General features: G+C 43.0%; 1 protein-coding gene across 1 annotated transcript in view; it reads right to left on the minus strand.

Annotated features, from left to right (window-relative positions):
* Positions 1-700: 700 nt before the first annotated feature.
* ddt (D-dopachrome tautomerase) overlaps positions 701-25,082 on the minus strand; it is a 133,300-nt gene continuing 108,918 nt past the window's right edge. Inside the window, exon 3 of the mRNA XM_034189089.1 lies at positions 701-774. Coding sequence (XP_034044980.1) covers positions 702-774 — 73 coding nt within the window. The 3' untranslated portion in view covers position 701. The remainder of the gene's footprint in view (positions 775-25,082) is intronic.

The following is a 25,082-nucleotide window of genomic DNA, read 5'->3' on the forward strand; positions in this document are numbered from 1 at the left end:
ATGATGTGTTTTTATTCTTGTATTCTTTTATGGTTGTCTTTTTATTGTTTTTAAATTTTTAATTCAGTTTTTTCTGTTTTTATGTTGTGTGAAGCGCCTTGGGACGATTTCATCGTGAATTGGCGCTATGTAAATTAATAAATTTGATTTGATTTGAAACTCCTTCACCTGAGGCAGAGGGGACAATCCACCAATTTTCCAACAGAGGACATGGTGCTGATTCTCATCACAGCTGCTTGACACCTGGCCTCAAACCTGCTCAGTGCGCTTTGGAGGTTACTACACACTGACCTAATGATTCTTAAGAAAACAATTTGTGTAGGGGCAAGTAAAAAACCTTAACACTGATCACTGCTGTTTGATGCCATCAGGCTCAAAGTTTAGAGGCATTTAGATGTGCATGTACGAAACTCTTCAGATTTTCGTCAAATATCCATCCTGGACACAAACAGAATGGAGAAACATATTTCACTGTATATGTAGATATCTTAAAGACCAGCTGTGTCTCATGAATATCTTTATTGAAATGTTTCTCAAATTTCACTGACAGAAGAGAATTTTCTGATACTTCTGAAATTTGGAAGATAAGTCGACAAATAATTCAGAAACTGGAGTAAAGGCACATCCTGGAATGTAACAGTAGGGGGTCACGATGATGTCACTGCCACCATGGAACATGCAGCTCTCTTCGTCTTCTTGGCTCACAAAAAGCTCATCACGGTTCCCTTCTTCCCGACCTGATGAGGGTGCAGCTCGTGGAACTGAATAACGATCCTGTGGATCCAAACAGAACCTCTGATCAGTTTTTACTCCCACAGCAGGAAATGCATGTTATCTCATGCATTTCCTGCTTTAACCTCACACAAGCAGATCAGAAACCAGAACCCAATACACCTCAGATGGGACAGAGCACAGCGGACCGGAAAAACTCACAACACACATATTTTACTGTCTGCACAACAAAATGTATGAAAATGTATTAAAATATATTTAGGGTGGTAACTAATGACTCATAATCCATTAATCAGTTGATTACTTATCCATAGGTCCATTAAAAAAAAAAAAATCAAGAAATGTGAAAAATGCTGATCAGTGTTAAGAGTCCAACATGATGTCTCCAAATGTCTTGTTTTGTCCACATCACGAAGATACTGTTGTATGGCTGGGGGGGGCCTGGCTGCCTTTTTGTTTGTCTTTTGTCCTGTCTTTTGTTTTTCCTTCCAGGTGGCTTGCATTTGGGACTGAGTGGCTGTGTTGCTGAGTTTATCAGGACCTCACCCTGATCACCTGAGGCTGATCACCTGCGGCTCGTCAGGACTCACAGCTGTGGTGCATCTACATGGATTGGAACATGGTGGTATTTAAGACTGGAGTACACAGTGTGTATTTGCCAGAGACTCGACCTTGTGACCAGACGGGTGAGATCGTCGTCTCGGGAGCCATCTCATCATCAGTGGATGCAGAGAACGTCCAGGTTTGATGCATGGTCTGTGAAAGAGGAGGGGGTGAGGTCTCACGCTCGTCAGCACACTTCCTGAGGTACGTTAGATTTTGTGACTAACATTTATACAGTCAGTAAATGTGGTGTCCCTCACACCTTATTATATTGAGCTGTATGTTGGTCGTGTAATCAGCTTCCACTGCAGTGGAGTTTTGTGAACTGGATGTTCCATGCCTGCAGGGTGGGAAGCTGATTAGTAATTAAGCCAGGAAGTGTTTGCTGTTTGTGCACCTTTGAGCGTTCTCTCTGTGTGTTGAGTGTGGACTCACATAATGATTCCTTCTTTCACAGACTCGGTTTGTCGCGGCCACCTGGGGGGTGTCGGCGGGGTCCTTGGGTCCGAATTGGTTCTGGCTCCGGACCGTTGGCGCTGCTGGGAGCGCACCGCAAAACCACCACGCCAGACCGCGGACTTTTATATTTTTTCACATCACTGTTATGTTCATTAAACTCTGTTATCCTTTGTACCGTGCTCTGCTTATTTTATACTGGGTCCTTCAAACGCTGGTCGGTTCTCCGGGCTGCGTCCGACACATAACAGATATTCTGTTTACTGGCTGCGGAGAAATGAGAAAATGTTCACATTCAAGAAGCTTAAAATCAAAGACTCAAAATGATTCACTCATTATTAAAATAGTTGCCCATTAATTCTATTTAAGATTATTTTCTTGATAATACGTTACGTGCATGTTTTTTTTTTACTTTGACTTCTTAAATGCAGGAATGTGCCATGGCTTGTCCCCTGCCCAGGCCTATTTCTTAAAGCCAGAAAGTTGCCATTTGAAATGACTTTAGTTTTGTGTCATGTCTGTGATCTGCTTTTTTTCTACAAAATTAAACAACTGAATGAACATCCTCCGAGGCCGGTGATTCCATCATTTTTGCCAGGGGTTGTAGTACGTATGCCGAGCCTGTGTGTGGTGCTGTAACGTCCCCAGAAAAAAAAAAACAGAAGAAGACTAGAGCATGCGCATAAACCATGTAAAAGCTAATCAATTTAGCACAAAAAGCTACAGCTTTCCAACGTGACACACATAGTAAAATAAAGCCTTTTAAGAGAAAGAGGGTCCACGCTGATCATCTGAAACAGACGGACTGTGCATTTAGTCAAAGTCAAAGTCGGCTTTATTGTCAATTCTTCACATGTACTTGACATACAAGGAATCAAAATTTCATTTCTCACCTTCCCTCGGTGATGACAGGACAAGACATTTCGACAATAAAGACAAGTATTTAGTATTTACAGTGTAGTGTCTGAGGTAATAGTAAAAGTGGAAAGTGTAGTAGTGCAAACCATTCAGTATTTGTAGCAGATTTTTGTTAAGACACTGTGCAAGTGGTGTGGTGGTGATAAAGTGAAACAGTGCAGGACATTGTCATGGGCAACAGATATTATATATATATATATATATATATATATATATATATATATATATATATATATATATATATATATGTGTGTGTGTGTGTGTGTGTGTGTGTGTGTGTGTGTAAACACGAGGTCTGTTAGAAAAGTATCGTACCTTTTAATTTTTTTCAAAAACTATATGGATTTGATTCATATGTTTTTACATCAGCCAAGCTTGAACCTTCGTGCGCATGCGTGAGTTTTTCCACGCCTGTCGGTTGCATCATTCGCCTGTGGGCAGGCTTTGAGTGAGCACTGGTCCACCCCTCTCATCGTTGTTTCATTGCGAGGAAATGGCGGAATGACTTGGGCTTTTTTTCCATCAAAATTTTTTCAGAAACTGTTAGAGACAGGCAGCTGGAAACCATTTGAAAAATTTATCTGGCTTTCGGTGAAAATTTTACAGGCTTCACAGAGAATAAGGAGTGTTACTACAGCTTTAAGGACGGCCCACAATGGCGGACGGCGTGCCGCGCGCCGAGCCGCCATCAAGAGGCAGAAATCACCACATCATTTCTAAACGGATGGCTGTGTGGAGCCGGGACCGTCGTGTGCAATTTCTCTGGTTATCACAACAGCTGGACATCAACCATTTTCCGGCAGATTTCACTTTTAACAAGAGATTTTGTCATGGAAAGCCGCGCGGAGGCTTCGCGCTTCAGGACCGATTCGCTAATGAAGCGAGACAAAGGAACACCTCCTTTTCGGAGTGTTAAAGGACAAGTTGGGACATGCCTATCTCGGCTTTCAGTGCTTACCAGTCGAGTGAGTATAAGAGAAATTGTGGAGAGCTGGGCATGTCCCAACTTGTCCTCTGACACTTCGAAACGGAGGTGTTCCTTTGTCTCGCTTCATCAGCGAAGGTGCGAAAGTGCTGATGTCCAAGTCGTTTCACAATTCCTGTGCTAGTCAGAGGACATACCGGATCAAGACAGCGTCCAGTTTAGAAATGAACGGCACATTTCACTGTTACAGGAGTTTTTGTCATGGAAAGAGGAACAAAGGCGGAGGAATTCCGCGCGTTGCGGCGGAGCTGCATGGCGAAAAGAAACGCTGTGATGAAGCCTCACAGGACATGTTCTGGCATGTCCAGCTCATGCACAATCACAATCAGATATTCACATGACTGGAAAGCAACCGGAATCCGTCTGAAATCCACCTTTAAGCCGTCCTGTGAGACCAACACTGAGGTGGTTTTGTCCCGCGTAATGAACGGCTCCGTGGCGCGTCCCTCGGCTTCTTTTTCCATGAAAAAAAACTCCTGTAATGGTGGAATGTGCCGGAAAAAGTGCTGATGTCCACATCTTCTGCCTTTTTGTGAAAGTCAGACGAGGTCCCGGATCAACAAAGGTTTCACGTTGGAAATGATCTGGTTGTTTGTGCGGGGTGTCAGCCTGTCCATCGGCGCTCTCAGCAGTTGTGGGCCGTCCTTAAAGGGGCAGTAACACCCCGTAATCTGTTTAATCCCCATAAAATCATCCCTGAAAGCCATATTAATTTTTCGAACGGTGTCCACCTGGAGGTCTCTCACAGTTTCTGGAAAAAATTGTTCAGACATTTATTCGCAATAAAAAATAGACGAGAGGGGTGGACCACACCTCACTCAAAGCCTGCTCACAGGCGAATGACGCAACTGACAGGCATGAAAAAACTCACGCATGCATCACACGTGATTCAAATCCATATGGTTTTTTAAAAAAATAATAAGGTCGGATACTTTTCTAACAGACCTTATATATATATATATATATATATATATCTTCTTGAAAGCCTGGGTGGAGCTGGGGGGAGAGAGTTCAATAATCTCACAGCCTGGTGGATGAAGCTTTTTGTGAGTCTGGTGGTGCGGGACTGGAGGCTCCTGGAGGGCAGAGTGCTAAACAGGTTGTGTGCAGGGTCGCTTGCATCGCCCACAATTGTGGTTGCTTTGCAGGTGAGGTGGGTGGTGTATATGTCTTGCAGAGAGGGGAGTGAGGCACCAGTGATCCTTCCAGCTTCATTTACTATGCGCTGCAGGGCTTCCTGTTGTAGTCAGTGCAGCTTCCGCCCCACACAGTGATGCAGCTGGAGAGGATGCTCTCAATGGTGCCACGGTAGAAAGTGCTCATGATGGTTGGTGGAGCACTTGCCCGCTTGAGTTTGTGCAGGTGACACCACTGGGCCTTCTTTGCCAGTGATGCAGTGTTGGTGGTCCATGACAGGTCCTTACTGATGTGCACCCCCAGGAATTTGGTGCTGCTCACTCTCTCCACAGCAGCACCCTCGATGGTCAGTGGTAGGTGTTGGGTGTGACCTTTCCGGAAGTCAACAACAATCTCCTTGGTCTTGCTGACATTCAGCAGGAGGTTGTTGTTTCTGCACCACGTGGTCAGAAGGTGTGGGTTGTTGTGCAGTCATGTGTCAGTAATGTGAAGAGCAGTGGACTGAGCACGCATTTAAAGCGAAGCAGTGTGTTTGCGTATTTTTAAAAAACACACGGTTTGGTCCGCTGGCTGCTCTCTGCACTACCTGCACTTTAAGTCAATCACATTTATTCAAAAACCGCATTTGTTAGGATTTGATCAGCATTTTCATCGATGGGGTGCAGAGCGGATTTATCGGTGTGGCTTTTGTGGAAAAGCTGCACACCAGAGCCCAGTTTTTCACAGGCTGTGCTCACGGTGACGTGCAGCCTGACTGATCAAGGATTACGTCGACTGCCTGCACTTATGGTCCGGTGTCAGGGGAGAGCTGAGCTCCTGACACTGAGAAAGATTCAAAACTTGTAAAGAAGTGAAAAAATAAATAATTACCCAGGAAAACAGAAAGGGAAACACTAAATTTGACGATCTGCGTGGTGGCGTAGGAACATTGTGCCATTGCTTGCTGAAAGCCCTGGACTATTGATGTTTAAAAATGCAAAAGTACTTTTTATCCAATTAAATAATTGCTAGAATACTCTATTTCAAAAATATTCTATAGCTGCAGTAGGGCTGAAACGATTAATCGAGTAATTTGAATAATTCGATTGCAAAGAATTTGCCTCGAAACATTTTTTGAAAGGGTAGTTGTAAAACAGCTAACTGATCATCTGCAGAGGAATGGTCTATTTGAAGAGTTTCAGTCAGGTTTTAGAATTCATCATAGTACAGAAACAGCATTAGTGAAGGTTACAAATGATCTTCTTATGGCCTCAGACAGTGGACTCATCTCTGTGCTTGTTCTGTTAGACCTCAGTGCTGCTTTTGATACTGTTGACCATAAAATTTTATTACAGAGATTAGAGCATGCCATAGGTATTAAAGGCACTGCGCTGCGGTGGTTTGAATCATATTTGTCTAATAGATTACAATTTGTTCATGTAAATGGGGAATCTTCTTCACAGACTAAGGTTAATTATGGAGTTCCACAAGGTTCTGTGCTAGGACCAATTTTATTCACTTTATACATGCTTCCCTTAGGCAGTATTATTAGACGGCATTGCTTAAATTTTCATTGTTATGCAGATGATACTCAGCTTTATCTATCCATGAAGCCAGAGGACACACACCAGTTAGTTAAACTGCAGGATTGTCTTACAGACAAAGACACGGATGACCTCTAATTTCCTGCTTTTAAACTCAGATAAAACTGAAGTTATTGTACTTGGCCCCACAAATCTTAGAAACATGGTGTCTAACCAGATCCTTACTCTGGATGGCATTACCCTGACCTCTAGTAATACTGTGAGAAATCTTGGAGTCATTTTTGATCAGGATATGTCATTCAAAGCGCATATTAAACAAATATGTAAGACTGCTTTTTTGCATTTACGCAATATCTCTAAAATCAGAAAGGTCTTGTCTCAGAGTGATGCTGAAAAACTAATTCATGCATTTATTTCTTCTAGGCTGGACTATTGTAATTCATTATTATCAGGTTGTCCTAAAAGTTCCCTGAAAAGCCTTCAGTTAATTCAAAATGCTGCAGCTAGAGTACTAACGGGGACTAGAAGGAGAGAGCATATCTCACCCATATTGGCCTCTCTTCATTGGCTTCCTGTTAATTCTAGAATAGAATTTAAAATTCTTCTTCTTACTTATAAGGTTTTGAATAATCAGGTCCCATCTTATCTTAGGGACCTCGTAGTACCATATCACCCCAATAGAGCGCTTCGCTCTCAGACTGCAGGCTTACTTGTAGTTCCTAGGGTTTGTAAGAGTAGAATGGGAGGCAGAGCCTTCAGCTTTCAGGCTCCTGTCCTGTGGAACCAGCTCCCAATTCAGATCAGGGAGACAGACACCCTCTCTTCTTTTAAGATTAGGCTTAAAACTTTCCTTTTTGCTAAAGGTTATAGTTAGGGCTGGATCGGGTGACCCTGAACCATCCCTTAGTTATGCTGCTATAGACTTAGACTGCTGGGGGGTTCCCATGATGCACTGAGTGTTTCTTTCTCTTTTTGCTCTGTATGCACCACTCTGCATTTAATCATTAGTGATTGATCTCTGCTCCCCTCCACAGCATGTCTTTTTCCTGGTTCTCTCCCTCAGCCCCAACCAGTCCCAGCAGAAGACTGCCCCTCCCTGAGCCTGGTTCTGCTGGAGGTTTCTTCCTGTTGAAAGGGAGTTTTTCCTTCCCACTGTCGCCAAGTGCTTGCTCACAGGGGGTCGTTTTGACCATTGGGGTTTTTACGTAATTATTGTATGGCCTTGCCTTACAATATAAAGCGCCTTGGGGCAACTGTTTGTTGTGATTTGGCGCTATATAAATAAAATTGATTGATTGATTGATTGAAACTTCGTGTAAAGCTGCAGTACATATACCAGTAACGCTCCCACAAACAAAACGAGAAGAAGACCATAGAGCATGCCCATAACTAATGTAAGCGCTAATCAAATCAAATCAAATCAATTTTATTTATATAGCGCCAAATCACAACAAACAGTTGCACCAAGGCACTTTATATTGTAAGGCAAAAGCCATACAATAATTACAGAAAAACCTCAACGGTCAAAACGACCCCCTGTGAGCAAGCACTTGGCAACAGTGGGAAGGAAAAACTCCCTTTTAACAGGAAGAAACCTCCAGCAGAACCAGGCTCAGGGAGGGGCAGTCACACGCCAACAAAAGCTGGAGTTTTTTTATCCTAACCAGATTGTTGGCTTCTGGTTTATTCTTCTCTACAAGAGTCAAGACAGAAGTCAGACTACCAGAGCAAGAATTTTAGCTGAGGAAGCTTCTGTGATTTGAAGCGAAACGTCCTCATGTCAAGCCACCCAGTCCAGTCAAAGATTCAAGCTTCTCTACTGTGGAAACCACCTGGACAACTGAGCCTACACAGAAAGGATGCTGCCATGATTGATCTTGGTGATCTAAATCACTGCAGTTTAAATAAATCCCTGCCTGGCTTCTACCAATATGTTCAGTGTAGCACCAGGAGCAGTAAGACTCTGGATAAGTGCTACGGGAACATAAGAGATGCCTATACAGCCAGAGTCAGACCCCCCCTTGGCAATTCGGACCATAATGTAGTCCAGCTTCTCCCCAACTATCAATCAGCATTTAAATTTAGTAAACCTGAGGACCACTCTGTCAAACTGGTCTGCTGACAAGACAGAGGAGCTGAAAGGATGTTTCATGTGGACAGATTGGGACATTTTTTTCCAAAACGCGGATATCAACACTGCCACAGAGGCAACTACTGGTTACATCTCTTTCTGTGTTGACTCAATCATTCCCCCAAAAATTATTAAGAAATACCCGAATAATAAATCGTATGTCACACAGGAAATACGGGAATGTATTAATAGGAAGAAAGCAGCTTTTAAATCAATGGACATTGCAGGGGTCAGGGTCACACAAAAAGACCTGAACCAGAAGATGAGAGATGCTGGACTGCAGCATAAGGAGCGCACAGAACGGGACCTCTCCAGAGCAAACAACAAGAGACTGTGGGATTCTATTTGGGACATAACAAACACCGACACAAAAAGGAAACCTGTCACTGACAATAATGAATTTGTAAAAGCCAATGAGCTAAATGATTTTTATTTGCATTTTGATAACCAGGAAGAGCGCAGGGAAATTTTTAAAAGAGATTAGGTGTAATTTGCATGAGGACAGAATTTTAATTGACCCACAATCAGTGACTCAAGTTTTTAAATTGGTGTATACTAATAAAGTGACAGGGCCAGACAGTATGTCTGCTTTTCTTTTTAAAAACATTTCAGCTCACTCCAGCTTGGCATCAACTCTTCCAGCTCTCTGTTGACACTTATTCAGTACCTGAGCTTTGGAAGAGATCATGTTGGGAAGGTGTCGTAGCACGGACCCACAACAGGGGGCGCAAATGAACAGACAATAAGTAAGCCAAAAGGTAACAATTTAATGTTGTGATATTACACAACGAAACGTGTCTTAATGTTCACAGTCAATAAACACCAGGTGACGTGTGGGCAGGCTCGAAGATAGAAGACGCCCGACGAGAGAGAAGCCGCGTCCCACACGGCCTCCACCACCAACGGCCTGAAGAACACCGGAGCCGCCAAGTCCCGAGTCCCCAGGTGGCCTCTGTCTTCGGCTGTCGACCCTGGTACTGCTGGCAGAAAACAGAAAGATGATGTGTGAGTGTGAGTCTGCACACTCAGTAATTAACAGTCCAGACACCGTTAGGAGGGAGCACCTCCACCTCCAAATCACACACACTCGTGCAGCTCCTGATCAACCACTTATCTGGGACGGGGTGCGAGGTGAAGCCGTCACTGTCACACCAAACGCCAATCCTCCAGACAAGGAAAGCACCAGGAAAACGGCTGCAACAGAAGTTCAGATTACTATTCAACGTATAAGTCAGCAGAGAAAATTACCTTAGTACTGGTAGTCGATTTCTCGGCGGGGAGGTGGAGTTGCAGTCCGGCTTATATGGTGGTGTAGATGAGTGACAGCTGGAGTAATGAGTGACAGCTGTCACCTCCTCTGGGTCTGGCGCCCTCTCGTGCTTGGAGCCCGCACTCCAAGCAGGGTGCCCTCTGGTGGTAGTGGGCCAGCAGTACCTCCTCTTCAGCGGCCCACACAACAGATCAGTTATTATTCCAGTCCCCAAGAAATCACGCCCCCAAGTCAACAATGATGTTCGGCTGGTGGCCCGAACCTCTAATGAAAGCACTGTAGAAACTGTTAATTCAGGAGCTTACTGCAGAGGTGGAGCCACACCTGGATCAGTATCAGTTTGCGTATAAAAGGAAGCGGAGTCTGAGTGATGCCATTTTAACTATAATGAACTTGGTTTTAAAGCATCTTGAGAATTCCTCTGCATATGCAAATTAGTTTTTATTGATTTTAGTTCTGCTTTTAACTGTATCTGGTCACATATCCTTCTTCAAAAAATAATTCAGCTGAATGTGAACCCTTTTTTAATTAAGTGGTATCATTCTTTTTTGACAAACAGGTCACAACAGGTGATCAATTCTGTCTGCTCTGATATTGCATTAAGCAGCACTGGAGTCCCTCAGGGCTGTGTTAGTTCACCTTTTTTATTTACACTGAATACCAATGACTGTGTCAGCTTTCAGCCAAACCAGTATGTTGTTAAATTTTCAGATGACACTGTAATACTCAGTCTGCTAAACACTAGTACGAATTCAAGTTGTCACAAATCTGGAGTGGACAGGTTTGTGAACTGGTGTGATGTCCATCAATTGCAGATTAATACTAATAAAAGAGTGCAGATGTTGGTGGACCCTCGAGCTGTTGGAGACCGTACTGTGGTCACCATACATGGATGTAACATTGAACAGGTGGATTCATATAAATATCTGGGGGTTTATATCGATAACAACTTAAGCTGGCACATGCGAGTGTCAAGCGTTTGTGCCCGAATCCACCAGCGTTTGCACTTTCTTTGTGGACTCCGACTGTTTGGTGTATGTAGGAATATTACGTTGATTTTCTACAGAGCAACGACTGAGTCCGTGTTACGGTACAGTATTACTAGCTGATTTTGTAATTTAACGGTTAAATCAAAAACTGAAATATTAAATTTAATTAAGATAGCTGGCAAAATCATGGGTATGGTGGAACCTGTAACTCCCCAAGAGTTGTTTGAACAGGCAGTTCTCAGATGTGCTGATAATATTTTAACAGATGCATCTCATGTGCTGCGCTCTGAATATACTTTACTGAACTCAGGAAGGAGGTACAGGGTTCCTCTTTGTAAATAGAATCGATATAAAGATTCATTTATTCCATTATCAGTGAAGCTCATAAGTCAGCAGATAGTTCAGGGAAGATAGTATGAGGTTATGTATTGTGGAATTTGCACCAATATGTTAATAATGTTGTGTATTTATATTTTATCCTTTGACTTACTGTGTTCTTTTTAATGTATAGGTGCTATGAACTGGATGTGTTGTTGTGTAGCAGACTCTGTCCAAGGCAAATTTCTCCTTAGGGAGACAAATAAAGACACTTTGACTTTGATATATATATTTTTTAAACGTGGTTTGCTCCACTGGCTGTTCTCCACCTCCGCAGAAGAAGCGAAAGGAAGCGCACTTTAAATTAATCATGTTTAACTATTCAAAAAAAAAAAAAAAAAAAAAGCCTACATTCAGATTTGATAAGTTTTTATCAACAGGATGTAGAGTTAACTTATCAGTGCAGCTGTTGTGGAAATGTTGCACTCCACAGCCGTTTTTTCAAAGGCTTTGTTATTCGCCAAGTATCCACAGAAAACAAGGAATTTAACTTCGGTTTGAGCTGCTCTGTACAGCATGTAGAAATATACACTAAACACTGAATAAATCACAGCAATAAAAAGTGCAAATGAAATGTGCAATAAGAAAAAACAAAAAAAGAATGTCCTGTCCGCAGACTGAAGATTTCACAGAACGCCTGGGCTTATGGTTTGGCAAAGCTCCAAAACTCTTAATAATGTGAAAAAATAAATAATTACCTAAACAGAGTGAGAGGGAACATCCTAAAGTTAAAAATCTGCATGATGGCACAGCGACACTGTGCCATTGCTTAGGGAGAGCCCTGCCACTACTGATATTGTTTAAAAATACAACAGTACTTTTTATCCAATTACTCAATTAAACAATAAAATAAGCGATAGAATACTCGATTCCAAAACTATTCAATGGCTGCAGCCCTAAGCTGCAGCCCCAGTTGCACCTTTGGGGAAACAACGCATTTATGGTTTGTATTTGTGTAGTTTACCGGTATGTATTTAATTAGGGGTGGTGGCCAAGTGGTTAATGCGCTTGGTTTCAGTGCAGAAGGTTCCGGGTTCAAATCCCACCCCTGCCACATTTCTCCATGTAATGTGGAGTTGCGTCAGGAAGGGCATCCGGCGTAAAACCTGTGCCAATTCAACATGCAGATAATAATGTGGAGAGTAAAAAGCTGTTCATCTTAGTGTCACACATTGTAGCTGAAAACAGAAACAGTATCACAGCTGATAATGTCGAAAAGCTTCTTTTCATCAAAAAGAATCTGCCCTCACATTTTCAAAAAAGGCTTTTAGTCCTCACAGACATAAGTAAAGTTATTGATGGACAGTTTCAGTCCTGTTCCTGGTGTTGTGTATTTTGTAGTGCTGAAGTCCACAGGTTACATTTCAGTGAGATATCTGTCAGTGTCATGTTTGTTAAGAAACACACAGTTAACATTAAAGGACAATTTGTTAGAGTCAAAAAGTGAAGTTACATGATTTAAGTGAAATGTTTGTACAACCCCTGGCAAAAATGATGGAATCACCAGCCTCAGAGGATGTTCATTCAGTTGTTTAATTTTGTAGAAAAAAAGCAGATCACAGACATGACACAAAACTAAAGTCATTTCAAATGGCAACTTTCTGGCTTTAAGAAACACTATAAGAAATCAAGAAAAAAAGATTGTGGCAGTCAGTAACGGTTACTTTTTTAGACCAAGCAGAGGAAAAAAATATGGAATCACTCAATTCTGAGGAAAAAATGATGGAATCATGAAAAACAAAAGAACGCTCCAACACATCACTAGTATTTTGTTGCACCACCTCTGGCTTTTATAACAGCTTGCAGTCTCTGAGGCATGGACTTAATGAGTGACAAACAGTACTCTTCATCAATCTGGCTCCAACTTTCTCTGATTGCTGTTGCCAGATCAGCTTTGCAGGTTGGAGCCTTGTCATGGACCATTTTCTTCAACTTCCACCCAAGATTTTCAATTGGATTAAGATCTGGACTATTTGCAGGCCATGACATTGACCCTATGTGTCTTTTTGCAAGGAATGTTTTCACAGTTTTTGCTCTATGGCAAGATGCATTATCATCTTGAAAAATGATTTCATCATCCCCAAACATCCTTTCAATTGATGGGATAAGAAAAGTGTCCAAAATATCAACGTAAACTTGTGCATTTATTGATGATGTAATGACAGCCATCTCCCCAGTGCCTTTACCTGACATGCAGCCCCATATCATCAATGACTGTGGAAATTTACATGTTCTCTTCAGGCAGTCATCTTTATAAATCTCATTGGAACGGCACCAAACAAAAGTTCCAGCATCATCACCTTGCCCAATGCAGATTCGAGATTCATCACTGAATATGACTTTCATCCAGTCATCCACAGTCCACGATTGATTTTCCTTAGCCCATTGTAACCTTGTTTTTTTCTGTTTAGGTGTTAATGATGGCTTTCGTTTAGCTTTTCTGTATGTAAATCCCATTTCCTTTAGGCAGTTTCTTACAGTTCGGTCACAGACGTTGACTCCAGTTTCCTCCCATTCGTTCCTCATTTGTTTTGTTGTGCATTTTCGATTTTTGAGACATATTACTTTAAGTTTTCTGTCTTGACGCTTTGATGTCTTCCTTGGTCTACCAGTATGTTTGCCTTTAACAACCTTCCCATGTTGTTTGTATTTGGTCCAGAGTTTAGACACAGCTGACTGTGAACAACCAACATCTTTTGCAACTCCTTTTTAGATGCAGACTAACGAGCAGATCTGATTTGATGCAGGTGTTAGTTTTGGAGATGAAAATTTACAGGGTGATTCCATAATTTATTCCTCAGAATTGAGTGATTCCATATTTTTTTCCCTCTGCTTGGTCTAAAAAAGTAACCGTTACTGACTGCCACAATTTTTTTCCTGATTTCTTATAGTGTTTCTTAAAGCCAGAAAGTTGCCATTTGAAATGACTTTAGTTTTGTGTCATGTCTGTGATCTGCTTTTTTCTACAAAATTAAACAAATGAATGAACATCCTCTGAGGCTGGTGATTCCATAATTTTTGCCAGGGGTTGATATTGGTAGCAGTTACAGTCAAAAAGTAAGGATCAACTGATGATTAAACATGTTTTCAAAGTCATCATAAAACTGTAATAGTATCATTAAGTATTCATATCAGTACTTGGAATCAACGAGTACCCAAATGTATTTACTCGAAAAAAGTGGTATTCGTGCACCCCAATACTTTTTTAACAACAAAAAAAACAAAAAAAAAAGGAAAAAAAGAGTCCGTTTTAAATTTTACACTCTGGCATGTTGTCCGTTGGGATCCACAGGCTCTGGATTGGGTAGTGTTTATAAAATAGGTAGCTGACATTTTTTTTTAATTATCTTTTTATTGTTGTTGTCATACGGTACACATAATCTTAAAATTTTGCATATGATTACAATGAGAACAGTGCATTTCCAAAATAGTTAAGGCCTGAATAGGAAAAAGTCCTACGAGGACCCTATTGTAATTGCACTGTTTATTATTATTATTTATTATTATTAGGGCCCAAGTAGGAAAAAGTCCTACAAGGACCCTATTGTAATTGCACTGTTTATTATTATTATTATTTATTAGGGCCCGAGTAGGAAAAAGTCCTACGAGGACCCTATTGTAATTGCGCTGTTTATTATTATTATTAGGGCCCGAGCAGGAAAAAGTCCTACGAGGACCCTATTGTAATTGCGCTGTTTATTATTATTATTTATTATTATTAGGGCCCGAGTAGGAAAAAGTCCTACGAGGACCCTACTGTTATTGCGCTGTTTATTATTATTATTATTATTATTAATATTATTATTAGTGCAGAGTAGGAAAAAGTCCTATGAGGACCCTATTGTAATTAGGTCAAAAGGCGTGGCTGCTAGGGTTCATCAAACTCTGGCAAGCTTTTCGGAGGGCGCCATTTCACTTCGAATGGCTGTCACACCCACATACTTAATCGTAGATCCTTCAAATTTGCTGGACATGGTGAGGGCTCCGCCCTGAACGTCTGCATATGAAGTCTATTAGAAAAGTATCCGACCTTATTATTTTTTTCAAAAACCATATGGATTTGACTCACGTGTGATTGCGTCAAAGACAAGCTTGAACTCTCGTGCGCATGCGTGAGTTTTTCCACGCCTGTCAGTTGAGTCATTCGCCTGTGAGCAGGCTTTGAGTGAGGAGTGGTCCACCCCCTCGCTGGATTTTCATTGTCAGGAAATGGCGGAATGATTTGGGCTTTTTTTCCATCAGAATTTTTTCAGAAACTGTTAGAGACTGGCAGCTGGAAACCATTCGAAAAATTTATCTGGCTTTCGGTGAAAATTTTACGGGCTTCACAGAGAATAAGGACTGTTACTACAGCTTTAAGGACGGCTTTAAGGATGCTCGGCGCGCCGCGCTCCGTGCCGCCATCGAGAGCCACAAACTACGGGATCACTTCTAAACGGATGGCTGTGTGGAGCCGGACCGTCGTGTGCACTTTCTCTGGTTATCACAAGAGCTGGACATCAACCATTTTCTGGCAGATTTCACTTTTAACAAGAGATTTTGTCATGGAAAGCCAAGCCGTAGCTTCGCGCGTCACGACCGATTCGCTGATGGAGCGAGACAAAGAAACACCTTCGTTTTGGTCTCACAGGACGGCTTTGAGATGGCGTTCAGACAGCTGTCGGTGGTTTTTCCATCGAGTGATTATCCGAGAAATTGTGGATGTGCCTGGACATGCCAGAACATGTCCCGTGAGGCTTCATCACGGCGTTGCTTTGCGCCATGCGACACCGCCGTGACGCGAGAAGCCTCCGCTCCTCTTTCCATGACAAAAACTCCTGTAACAGTGGAATGTGCCGTTCATTTCCAAACTGGACGCTGTGTTTTATCCGGGACGTCTTCTGACTAGCACAGGAACTGTGAAAAGACGTGGACATCAGCACTTTTTCGGCACATTGAGACAGACGTGCTGAGGAATTCCGCGCATCGCGGCGGTGCCGCATGGCGCAAAGCAACGGTGGTAACCCCCGGTGGTAACTGGAAATGTCCTATTTTTACTTTACCAGGTCCTGATGTCACATAGTTAACCCAATCAACTTGATTCCACTTCTAAAACATGCAGAACAATTTGGTGAATGTAGGCGATGAACGCCGTGAAGTTACGACAAATGGCACCCGTGCGGCGGCGTGCCAAATATCGACCTTTCGCCATGAAATTTCATTCTTCCTTTTGAAGGCTTTAATTTTGTCATATCATCATGAAAATTGATACACACGTCAAGCACAACAACCTCTTACAATTCATAGGGGCGTCGCCCATGGGCGGGGCAAAATGCCTCAATAGCGCCCCCTTGAAACCTTCAAAAAATAGGGGGTTTTTTTCAGTAGGGAGATGAAAACTGGTACATGTGTGACTTGCATAGACGTACAAAAAAGTCTCTTGCACCATGGGTCTACTCCAAACAGGAAGTCGGCCATTTTGAATTTTCTTGTCATTTTGGCGTGATTTCCACATGTTGTATTTGAACAAACTCCTCCTAGGGATTTTGGCCAATGCACTTCAAATTTCTTTCACAGCATCCAGAGACGATAATGATCAAAAGCTATGGAAAGCTTTTCTCTATGTCAAAGGGTGTGGCCACTATGGCGCCGCCACTTTGACCCATCGCCATGGAACATTATACTTAAACAGGCACTGATGTGTCGAAGGGTGTGGCTGCTATGGCGCCGCCATTTTGACCCTTCGCCATGGAACTTCAAGTCATGATAACTCCTTCATGCTTTGCCTGATTGACATGAAACTTCACATGTGTGATGACAGTTGGCCCCTGAACACACCTGGCCCCTCTGTTTGTACACTAAGCGCCCCTAGTGGATGAACCATCAACATGTCATAACTCCTTCATGCATTGTGTGATTTGTTTAAATGTGTGATGACTGGTTGCCCCTTTTATGCACATGCCCACATCTGGTCACAAAGGGATGCACTGGCCTGGGTAGGCGGTCACGCGGAACGAGGGCCAGTATATGACTGCTTGCAGTCCTAGTTTATTATTATTATTATTCTCACTTTTGAAATCAAAACTTCGGCCTCTTCCCATGCTCAAAAACTCACCAACTTTGCAAAGTCGTCCGGCCGGATCCGTAACTCGATATTTTGGGGGTCATGCACAAGGTCGCAGCGAAATCGCGAAATAGCACCCCCTAGAAATTTTCAAAAAACCCTCCGCATAGGGGTTTTTTCCTCGTAGCCTCACGAAATTCGGTACATATATTTACCATGCCAGGATGCACAAAAAAAGTCTCTTACTGTCATGGTGATATGTCGACAGGAAGTTGGCCATTTTGATTTTAAGTTTAGCTTTTGAGCTAATTTTGGCCATTTTTGACCATTTCCACTACTTACATTTGAACGAACGCGTCCTAGGGATTTCATCCAATCGTCTTCAAATTTGGTCAACATCATCATGACACAATGGTGATCAAAAGTTATCAAAAGATTCTAATTAAGTCAAAAGGCGTGGCTGCTAAGGTTCGTCAAATTTTGGCGAGCGTTTCGGGGCACGCCATTTCACTTCAAACAGCTGTCACGCCCACATACTAAATTGTAGATCCTTCAAACTTGCTGGACATGATGAGGGCTCCGCCCTGAAGGTCTGCATATATTAACTTCCCAACTCCGCCATAACGCCCCCGGTGGTAACAGGAAATGTCCTATTTTTACTTTAACAGGTCCTGATGTCACATAGTTAACCCAATCAACTTCATTCCACTACTAAAACATGCAGAACCAGTTGGTGAATGTAGGCGATGATCGCTGTGAAGTTATGAGTAACAGCGTCTGTGTGGCAGCGTGCCAAATATCGACACTTCGCCATGAAATTACGTTCTTCATTTTGACGGCTTTAATTTTGTCATATCATCATGAAAATTGATACACGTCAAGCACGACAACCTCTTACAATTCAGAGGGACATCGCCCATGGGCGGGGCAAAATGCCTCAATAGCGCCCCCTTGAAACTTTCAACACCCCCCCACCCCCACCACCACATAGGGGTTTTTTTTGGAGTAGGGGCATGAAAATTGGTATGCATGTGTGACTTGCATAGACGTACAAAAAAGTCTCTTGCACCATGGGTCTATTCCAAACACAAAGTCGGCCAGTTTGAATTTTCATGTCATTTTGGCGTGATTTCCACACGTTGTATTTGAACAAACTCCTCCTAAGGATTTTGTTCAATGCACTTCAAATTTCTTTCAGATCATCCAGAGATGATACTGATCAAAAGTTATCGAAGGTTTTTCTCTATGTCGAAGGGTGTGGCCGCTATGGCGCCGCCATTTTGACCCCTCGCCATGGAACATTATACTTAAACAGGTCCTGATGTCACATACTTAACCCAATCAACTTCATTCCACTTCTAAAACACACAGAACAAGTTGGTGAACGTAGGCGATGATCGCCGTGAAGTTACGAGTAACGGCGTCCAAGTGGTGGCATGCCGAATATCGCCCTTTTGCCATGAAATTATGTTCTTCCTTTTGACGGCTTTAATTTTGTCATATCATCATGAAAATTGATACACACGTCAAGCATGACAACCTCCTACAATTCATAGGGGTGTTGCCTGTGAGCGGGGCAAAATGCCTCAATAGCGCTCCCTTGAATCTTTCAAAAACCCCTCCACATAGGGGTCTTTTTTTTGGAGTCGGGAGATGACAATTAGTACGCGTGTGACTTGCATAGATGTACAAAAAAGTCTCTTGCACCATGAGTCTACTCCAAACAGGAAGTCGGCCATTATGAATTTTTTTCTCATTTTGAAATGATTTCCACATGTTGTATTTGAACGAACTCCTCCTAGGGATTTTGTCCAATGCACTTCAAATTTCTTTCAGAGCATCCAGAGATGATACTGATCAAAATTTATTGAAAGTTTTTCTCTATGTCGAAGGGTGTGGCTGCTATGGCACCGCCATTTTGACCCCTTGCTATGGAACATCAAGTGAGGATTATTCCTTCATGCTTTGCCTGATTGACTTGAATCTTCATATGTGTAATGAGGGTCAGCGCCTTAACACACCTGGCACCTCTTCCAACCATGCTCTCTCCACTTTAAAGAGGATGTTGTTTTCCATATTTGTTGATACTGTCCCATTCCTCCTTGGTCAATTTAATATTAGCCTCCACTTATATCCAAGATGGCGGCGCGCGCCGACGCAGCGGCTTACAGCTCTCCCTATTTGTGCACCTTTTTGTGTCTTTTGTGTGTTGTTTTGGAATCTTGTACGTCGCTTACGGACTTTTACAAACAGTACGACTGGGTGGACTTAATAAACATCAGTTTTCAACAGAAAACTACCATCCGCAGCGACTTTCAGCGAACTCACAACATCCCAGATGAGATAGCGAGACCAGCGGGATCTCTGTGGATTGTTATCGGGGCCGGCAAGCAACGCAGGCGGCGTTGCGAGAGAAAGCAAAAATGGGGCTGCAGGGCTGGACTGCTGCATAAACTAAGGAAACAGCCACTCAAACCACCGCTGCCAAGCCTTGATCTCTCAAATGCCAGATCCTTGGTACACAAAACGGACAATTTGGAACTACAGCTACCTGGGAATCGCTACATTCAAGAGTGCTGCGCACTTATAATCACAGAGACATGGCTACATGCACAAATCCCCGATGCTTCGGCGCAGCTAGCAGGCCGCACGCTACACAGATGGGACAGGAACAACGACTCAGGGAAAAACAGAGGTGGGGGCCTCTGCATCTACATACATGAAGGTTGGTGCAATAATAGTACTGTTCTGGTCAGACACTGTTCTCCTGACTTAGAGTTTATGTCAGTAAGATGCAGACCATTCTACCTGCCTAGAGAGCTAGCTGCTGTGGTCATTACGGCAGTCTACATACCACCGGATGCTAATGTAAACATAGCTCTCTCCCTGCTGCTAAACGCCATAAACAAACAACAGAATGCCTATTCAAACGGCGTTCACATCATTGCGGGTGACTCTAATAAGGCAAATCTTAAAACTGTTTTACCAAAATTTCACCAACACGTGAAATGCCCTACAAGAGGGGAAAACACTCTGGACCATGTTTATACCAACATCAAGAGAGCATACAGAGCCATACCCCTCCCCCACCTGGGCCAGTCAGATCACCTCTCCCTGTTTCTCACCACCGCTTACACCCCCCTCAACCGACAAACAAAGCCTAAACGGCTGACCATTAACACCTGGCCTGATGCTGCCCTCACCCGTCTGCAGGACTGCTTTGACCAGACATAGTGGGAAGCCTTTTACCATGAAGACTTGGCTACATTCACAGACACAGTACTGTCCTACATCAAGTACTGGATTGAAATGGTTACTGTGGAAAAGAACATTCTGGTGTTTCCAAACCAAAAACCATGGATGACTAGCCAGGTCCGCACGCTCCTCCGGGACCGGGACGCAGCCTTCAGATCGAGAGACAGAGCACTATACAACACCATCCGTGCTGACCTGAGGAGAGGCATCAAGACCGCCAAAGCAGAGCATAAGAGCAGGATAGAGGACCAGCTAAACAACCCCCGACAGGTGTGGCAGGGCATACAGTCGATCACCAATTACAGAGGCTGTGCTGCAACACCAGGGAACTCAGATCTGGCACTAGCAGAGGAACTGAACAGCTTCTATGCCCGTTTTGAGTCTCAGGCACGGCACTCAACCACAACACCCCAACCCCCACTACAACCCATTCCATCCTCCAGTTCCCCCGCACTTACTCTAGCAGCTGAGGACGTGAGACGAGTGCTCCGGGCTGTGAACCCCAGGAAGGCTTCAGGCCCGGATGGAGTACCAGGGAAGGTGCTCAAGGCATGTGCTGACCAGCTAGCACAGGTCTTCACTGTCATTTTCAACCTGTCACTAGAACATGCCCTCATCCCAGCCTGCTTAAAATCCGCTACTATCATCCCAGTTCCCAAAAAATCACCCACAACCAGCCTCAATGACTTCCGCCCGGTAGCACTCACCCCAGTCATCACCAAGTGCTTTGAGAAACTGGTTCTAAGACACATCAAATCTTGTCTCCCCCTACCCTGGACCAGCATCAGTTCACATACCGGTCTAACAGATCCACAGAAGATGCCATAATAACTGCCCTTCACTCAGCATTGACTCACCTGGAGAAACAAGGGAACTATGTCAGGATGCTCTTCATTGACTATAGCTCAGCTTTTAATACCATAATACCGGACATCCTTATCCCCAAGTTATCCAACCTGGGGATCCCACTGCCCACCTGCTCCTGGATCAAAGACTTCCTGGTCAACCGACCACAGCAGGTGAAGCTTGGTCCTCACTTCTCCTCCTTCCGTACTCTCAGTACCGGCTCCCCCCAGGGCTGTGTGCTGAGCCCACTTCTTTACTCGCTCTACACATCTGACTGCACCCCCACCCACTCGGAGAACATCATCGTTAAATTTGCTGATGACACAACAGTGGTGGGGCTGATAACAGGGGGAAACGAAGCAGCCTACAGAGATGAGGTCCAAAAACTGGTCGAGTGGAGTGCAGCCAACAACTTGGCACTAAACATCACAAAGACTAAGGAACTCATCCTGGACGTCCGTCGAAAGAAATCTGCCCCTGCCCCACTGTACATCAATGGCGAATGCGTGGAGTGAGTGGAGTCCTTCAAGTTCCTAGGGGTTCACATCTCTGCTGACCTCTCCTGGTCAGTCAACACCGCAGCACTGGTCAAGAAAGCCCAGCAGCGACTACACTTCTTGAGGGTGCTTAGGAAAGAGCAATTAAGCACACCCCTGCTGGTGACCTTCTATCGCTCCACTATAGAGAGCCTGCTGACCTACGCAGTGTCAGTGTAGCACTCCAGCTGCAGTGAAGCTGACAGGAAGAGACTGCAGAGGGTAGCAAACACTGCCCAAAAAATCATTGGCTGTCCTCTGCCCCCCATTTCCACCATCTACACCTCCCGTTGTCTTAGTAGGGCCAAGAACATTCTCAAGGACAATACACACCCCAGCTTTCACCTCTTCAACCTGTTGCCCTCTGGCAGGCGCTACAGGTCCATACAGGCCAGGACAAATAGACTCAGAGACAGTTTCTTCCCCAAAACCATCACCATGTTGAACAATAATCTGCACTAAAAATGGACTATATTAGGTACTGAGTCGCACCATATCTATCTCATTTGTAGCACAGGACTTTTGCACATTTTTCAGTTGTTCCATTGTTTATTACATCGCCTATAGTTGTCATACCGTTTTACATTTCCTTTTGCACTCTCTCAATTGCTACACTGTTTACACTGTCCACATGTTACACAATTTTACGTTTCAGCAAAGGACTTCACGTGTTTCCTTATGTGATATTGTTGTTTATTCATGTTATATTGTCTGGTATTGCACTGCGTGCACTTTTTTAAGGAGCAGCCCCCCTAATCTCGTTGTACTATGCAGACTGTGTTTGCTGTGTATAATGACAATAAAGGCGTTCTATTCTATTTCTATTCTATTCTATTCTATTCACTTCCCATTTCCTTTTTATATATTCAGTGTCTTCCCCCTTTAGGTTTTCTCAGCCCTCGTATATTTTTGAGATCAATTTCCTATCAAGTTTATTTTGGTAAGCCAAGAAACATTTTAATTATTGCTGTATCCTTATCCATGTAATCATTTTATTATCATATACCTATAAATGATATGCCAATATGATTGGATAAAACACTAAAGAATAAATAGCAAGACACACTTTTCGCGGACGGGAAATATTTTTCATACCACCCAAGTAATCAGCCAATCCGGACAGCGGAGCGGCGCCACAACGAAGAGGCGTGGCCAGAGGAACTGTGAAATACTGGTGAGTCACTATTAATAATTTCTTAGGTATCCAACCTTGTAGGTTGATTGTTAAAATTAAATTCGTTAGTTCTAAAAGCCATCATAATTATTTATAGGAAAACGTTCTATTTTTTTTTCTACTAAAAAAAATATAAAGTTTATCTCGGCTTGTAAATGAGTATGAGTAGTATTAGTCAAAATACTGAAAATTGTGCACATCACACAAAAACACTTCAGAAACAAAGTTTCAAAACCTAAACGAGAGTAGGCTACTCACTAGGTGTTCACAGGAAACTGTTATTTATTTCTATATGTATTTATTTATTTTCATTGTTACATGGTTTTATCTTTTCTGTTGTGTTTTTGTTTCATTAGGTTCTTTTTGTCTGTTTCTCTAAAACTATTCTAACATTATTATCTATTATTATTAACTATTATTGTATATTATGTAGACTATTATTGTTGTTGCTATAATATATGAATAAAAATAAATTAAAAAAATTACAATTTGACTCTTTCACGACAACGAACGCTGAGCCATTAATTATACAGGAAACAAATCAACACAAACGTGCTGATGCAAACAGCTTAATGTTAACTTTAACACTGAAAACACCATAGACATGCTAACCCGTTAGCATCGGTCCTGTTTTTAAGTTATAACATACATCTATCAACTGTTTCAGAAGACCATAACAGGTCGGTTTAATATAAAAATATTAAATATTACTCACAGACATATGCTTTTCAGGGTTTTAGCGGGAAAAAATTAGGATAAAGCGAAATAAAATCCACGAATCGCAGGTCGAAGCAGTGCTTCATGAATATGGCTTTTTACACCCTTCAGAAAACCATACAACATTTATCATTTATAGGTATATGATAAAATCAACTCAGCCACATGGGGTGTGCAGCCAGTACATTCTGAGTGCCGGTCCCAAGCCTGGATAAATGAGGAGGGTTGCGTCAGGAAGGGCATCCGGCGTAAAACAAGCCAACCCAACTATGCAGACTAAGAATCGAATTTCCATACTGGATCGGTTGCAGCCCGGGTTAACAACGTCCGCCATCGGTGCTGTTGCCCAACAGCGTGCCGTGGAAATTAGGCTACTGCTTAGCGAAGATGATGAAGAAGAAGAGGAGAACATTTCCACAAACAGCGGGAGAAGAAAACTAGAAGGGTGGAAATGAGAGTGGGGACTTTGAATGTTGGTAGTATGACTGGTAAAGGGAGAGAGCTGGCTGATATGATGGAGAGAAGAAAGGCAGACATACTGTGTGTGCAAGAGACCAAGTGGAAGGGAAGTAAAAGCAGGAACATCAGCAGTGAGTACAAGTTGTTGTACCATGGTGACGACAGGAAGAGAAATGGTGTTGGGGTCATTTTAAAGGAAGAGTATGTTAAAAGTGTGTTGGAGGTTAAACGAGTGTCTAACAGGGTGATGAGTGTGAAGTTGGAAATTGAAGGGGTGATGATGAATATCATCAGTGCATATGCCCTACAGGTAGGTTGTGAGATGAAGGAGAAAGAAGATTTCTGGAGTGTGTTAGATGAGGTGGTGGAGAGTGTTCCCAAGGACGAAAGAGTGGTGATAGGAGCAGACTTCAACGGGCATGTTGGTGAAGAGGAAGTAATGGGTAGATATGGTATCAAGGATAGGAATGGGGAAGGACAGATGGTAGTTGATTTTGCAAAAAGGATGGAAATGGCTGTGGTGAATACCTACTTTAAGAAAAGGGAGGAGCACAGGGTAACATATAAGAGTGGAGGAAGGTGCACACAGGTGGACTACATTCTTTATAGGAGATGCAAGCTAAAAGAAATCACAGACTGTAAGGTGGTAGCAGGAGAGAGTGTCGTTAGACAGCATAGGATGGTTGTTTGTAGGATGACTTTAGAGGTAAAGAAGAAGAAGAGAGTGAGAGCTCAAGAAAGGATCAGATGGTGGAAGCTGAAGGAGGAAGACTGTTGTGTGAAATTTAGCGAGCAGGTGAGAGAAGCACTGGTTGGAGGGGAAGCAATTTTGGACAACTGGAAAAGTACTGCAGATATGGTGAGGGAGACAGCTAGGACAGTACTGGGTATGACATCTGGACAGTGGAAGGAAGACAAGGAGACTTGGTG

The sequence above is a fragment of the Thalassophryne amazonica genome, chromosome 15 (assembly GCF_902500255.1).
Source record: "Thalassophryne amazonica chromosome 15, fThaAma1.1, whole genome shotgun sequence".
In the NCBI taxonomy this organism is placed as follows: Eukaryota; Metazoa; Chordata; class Actinopteri; order Batrachoidiformes; family Batrachoididae; genus Thalassophryne; species Thalassophryne amazonica.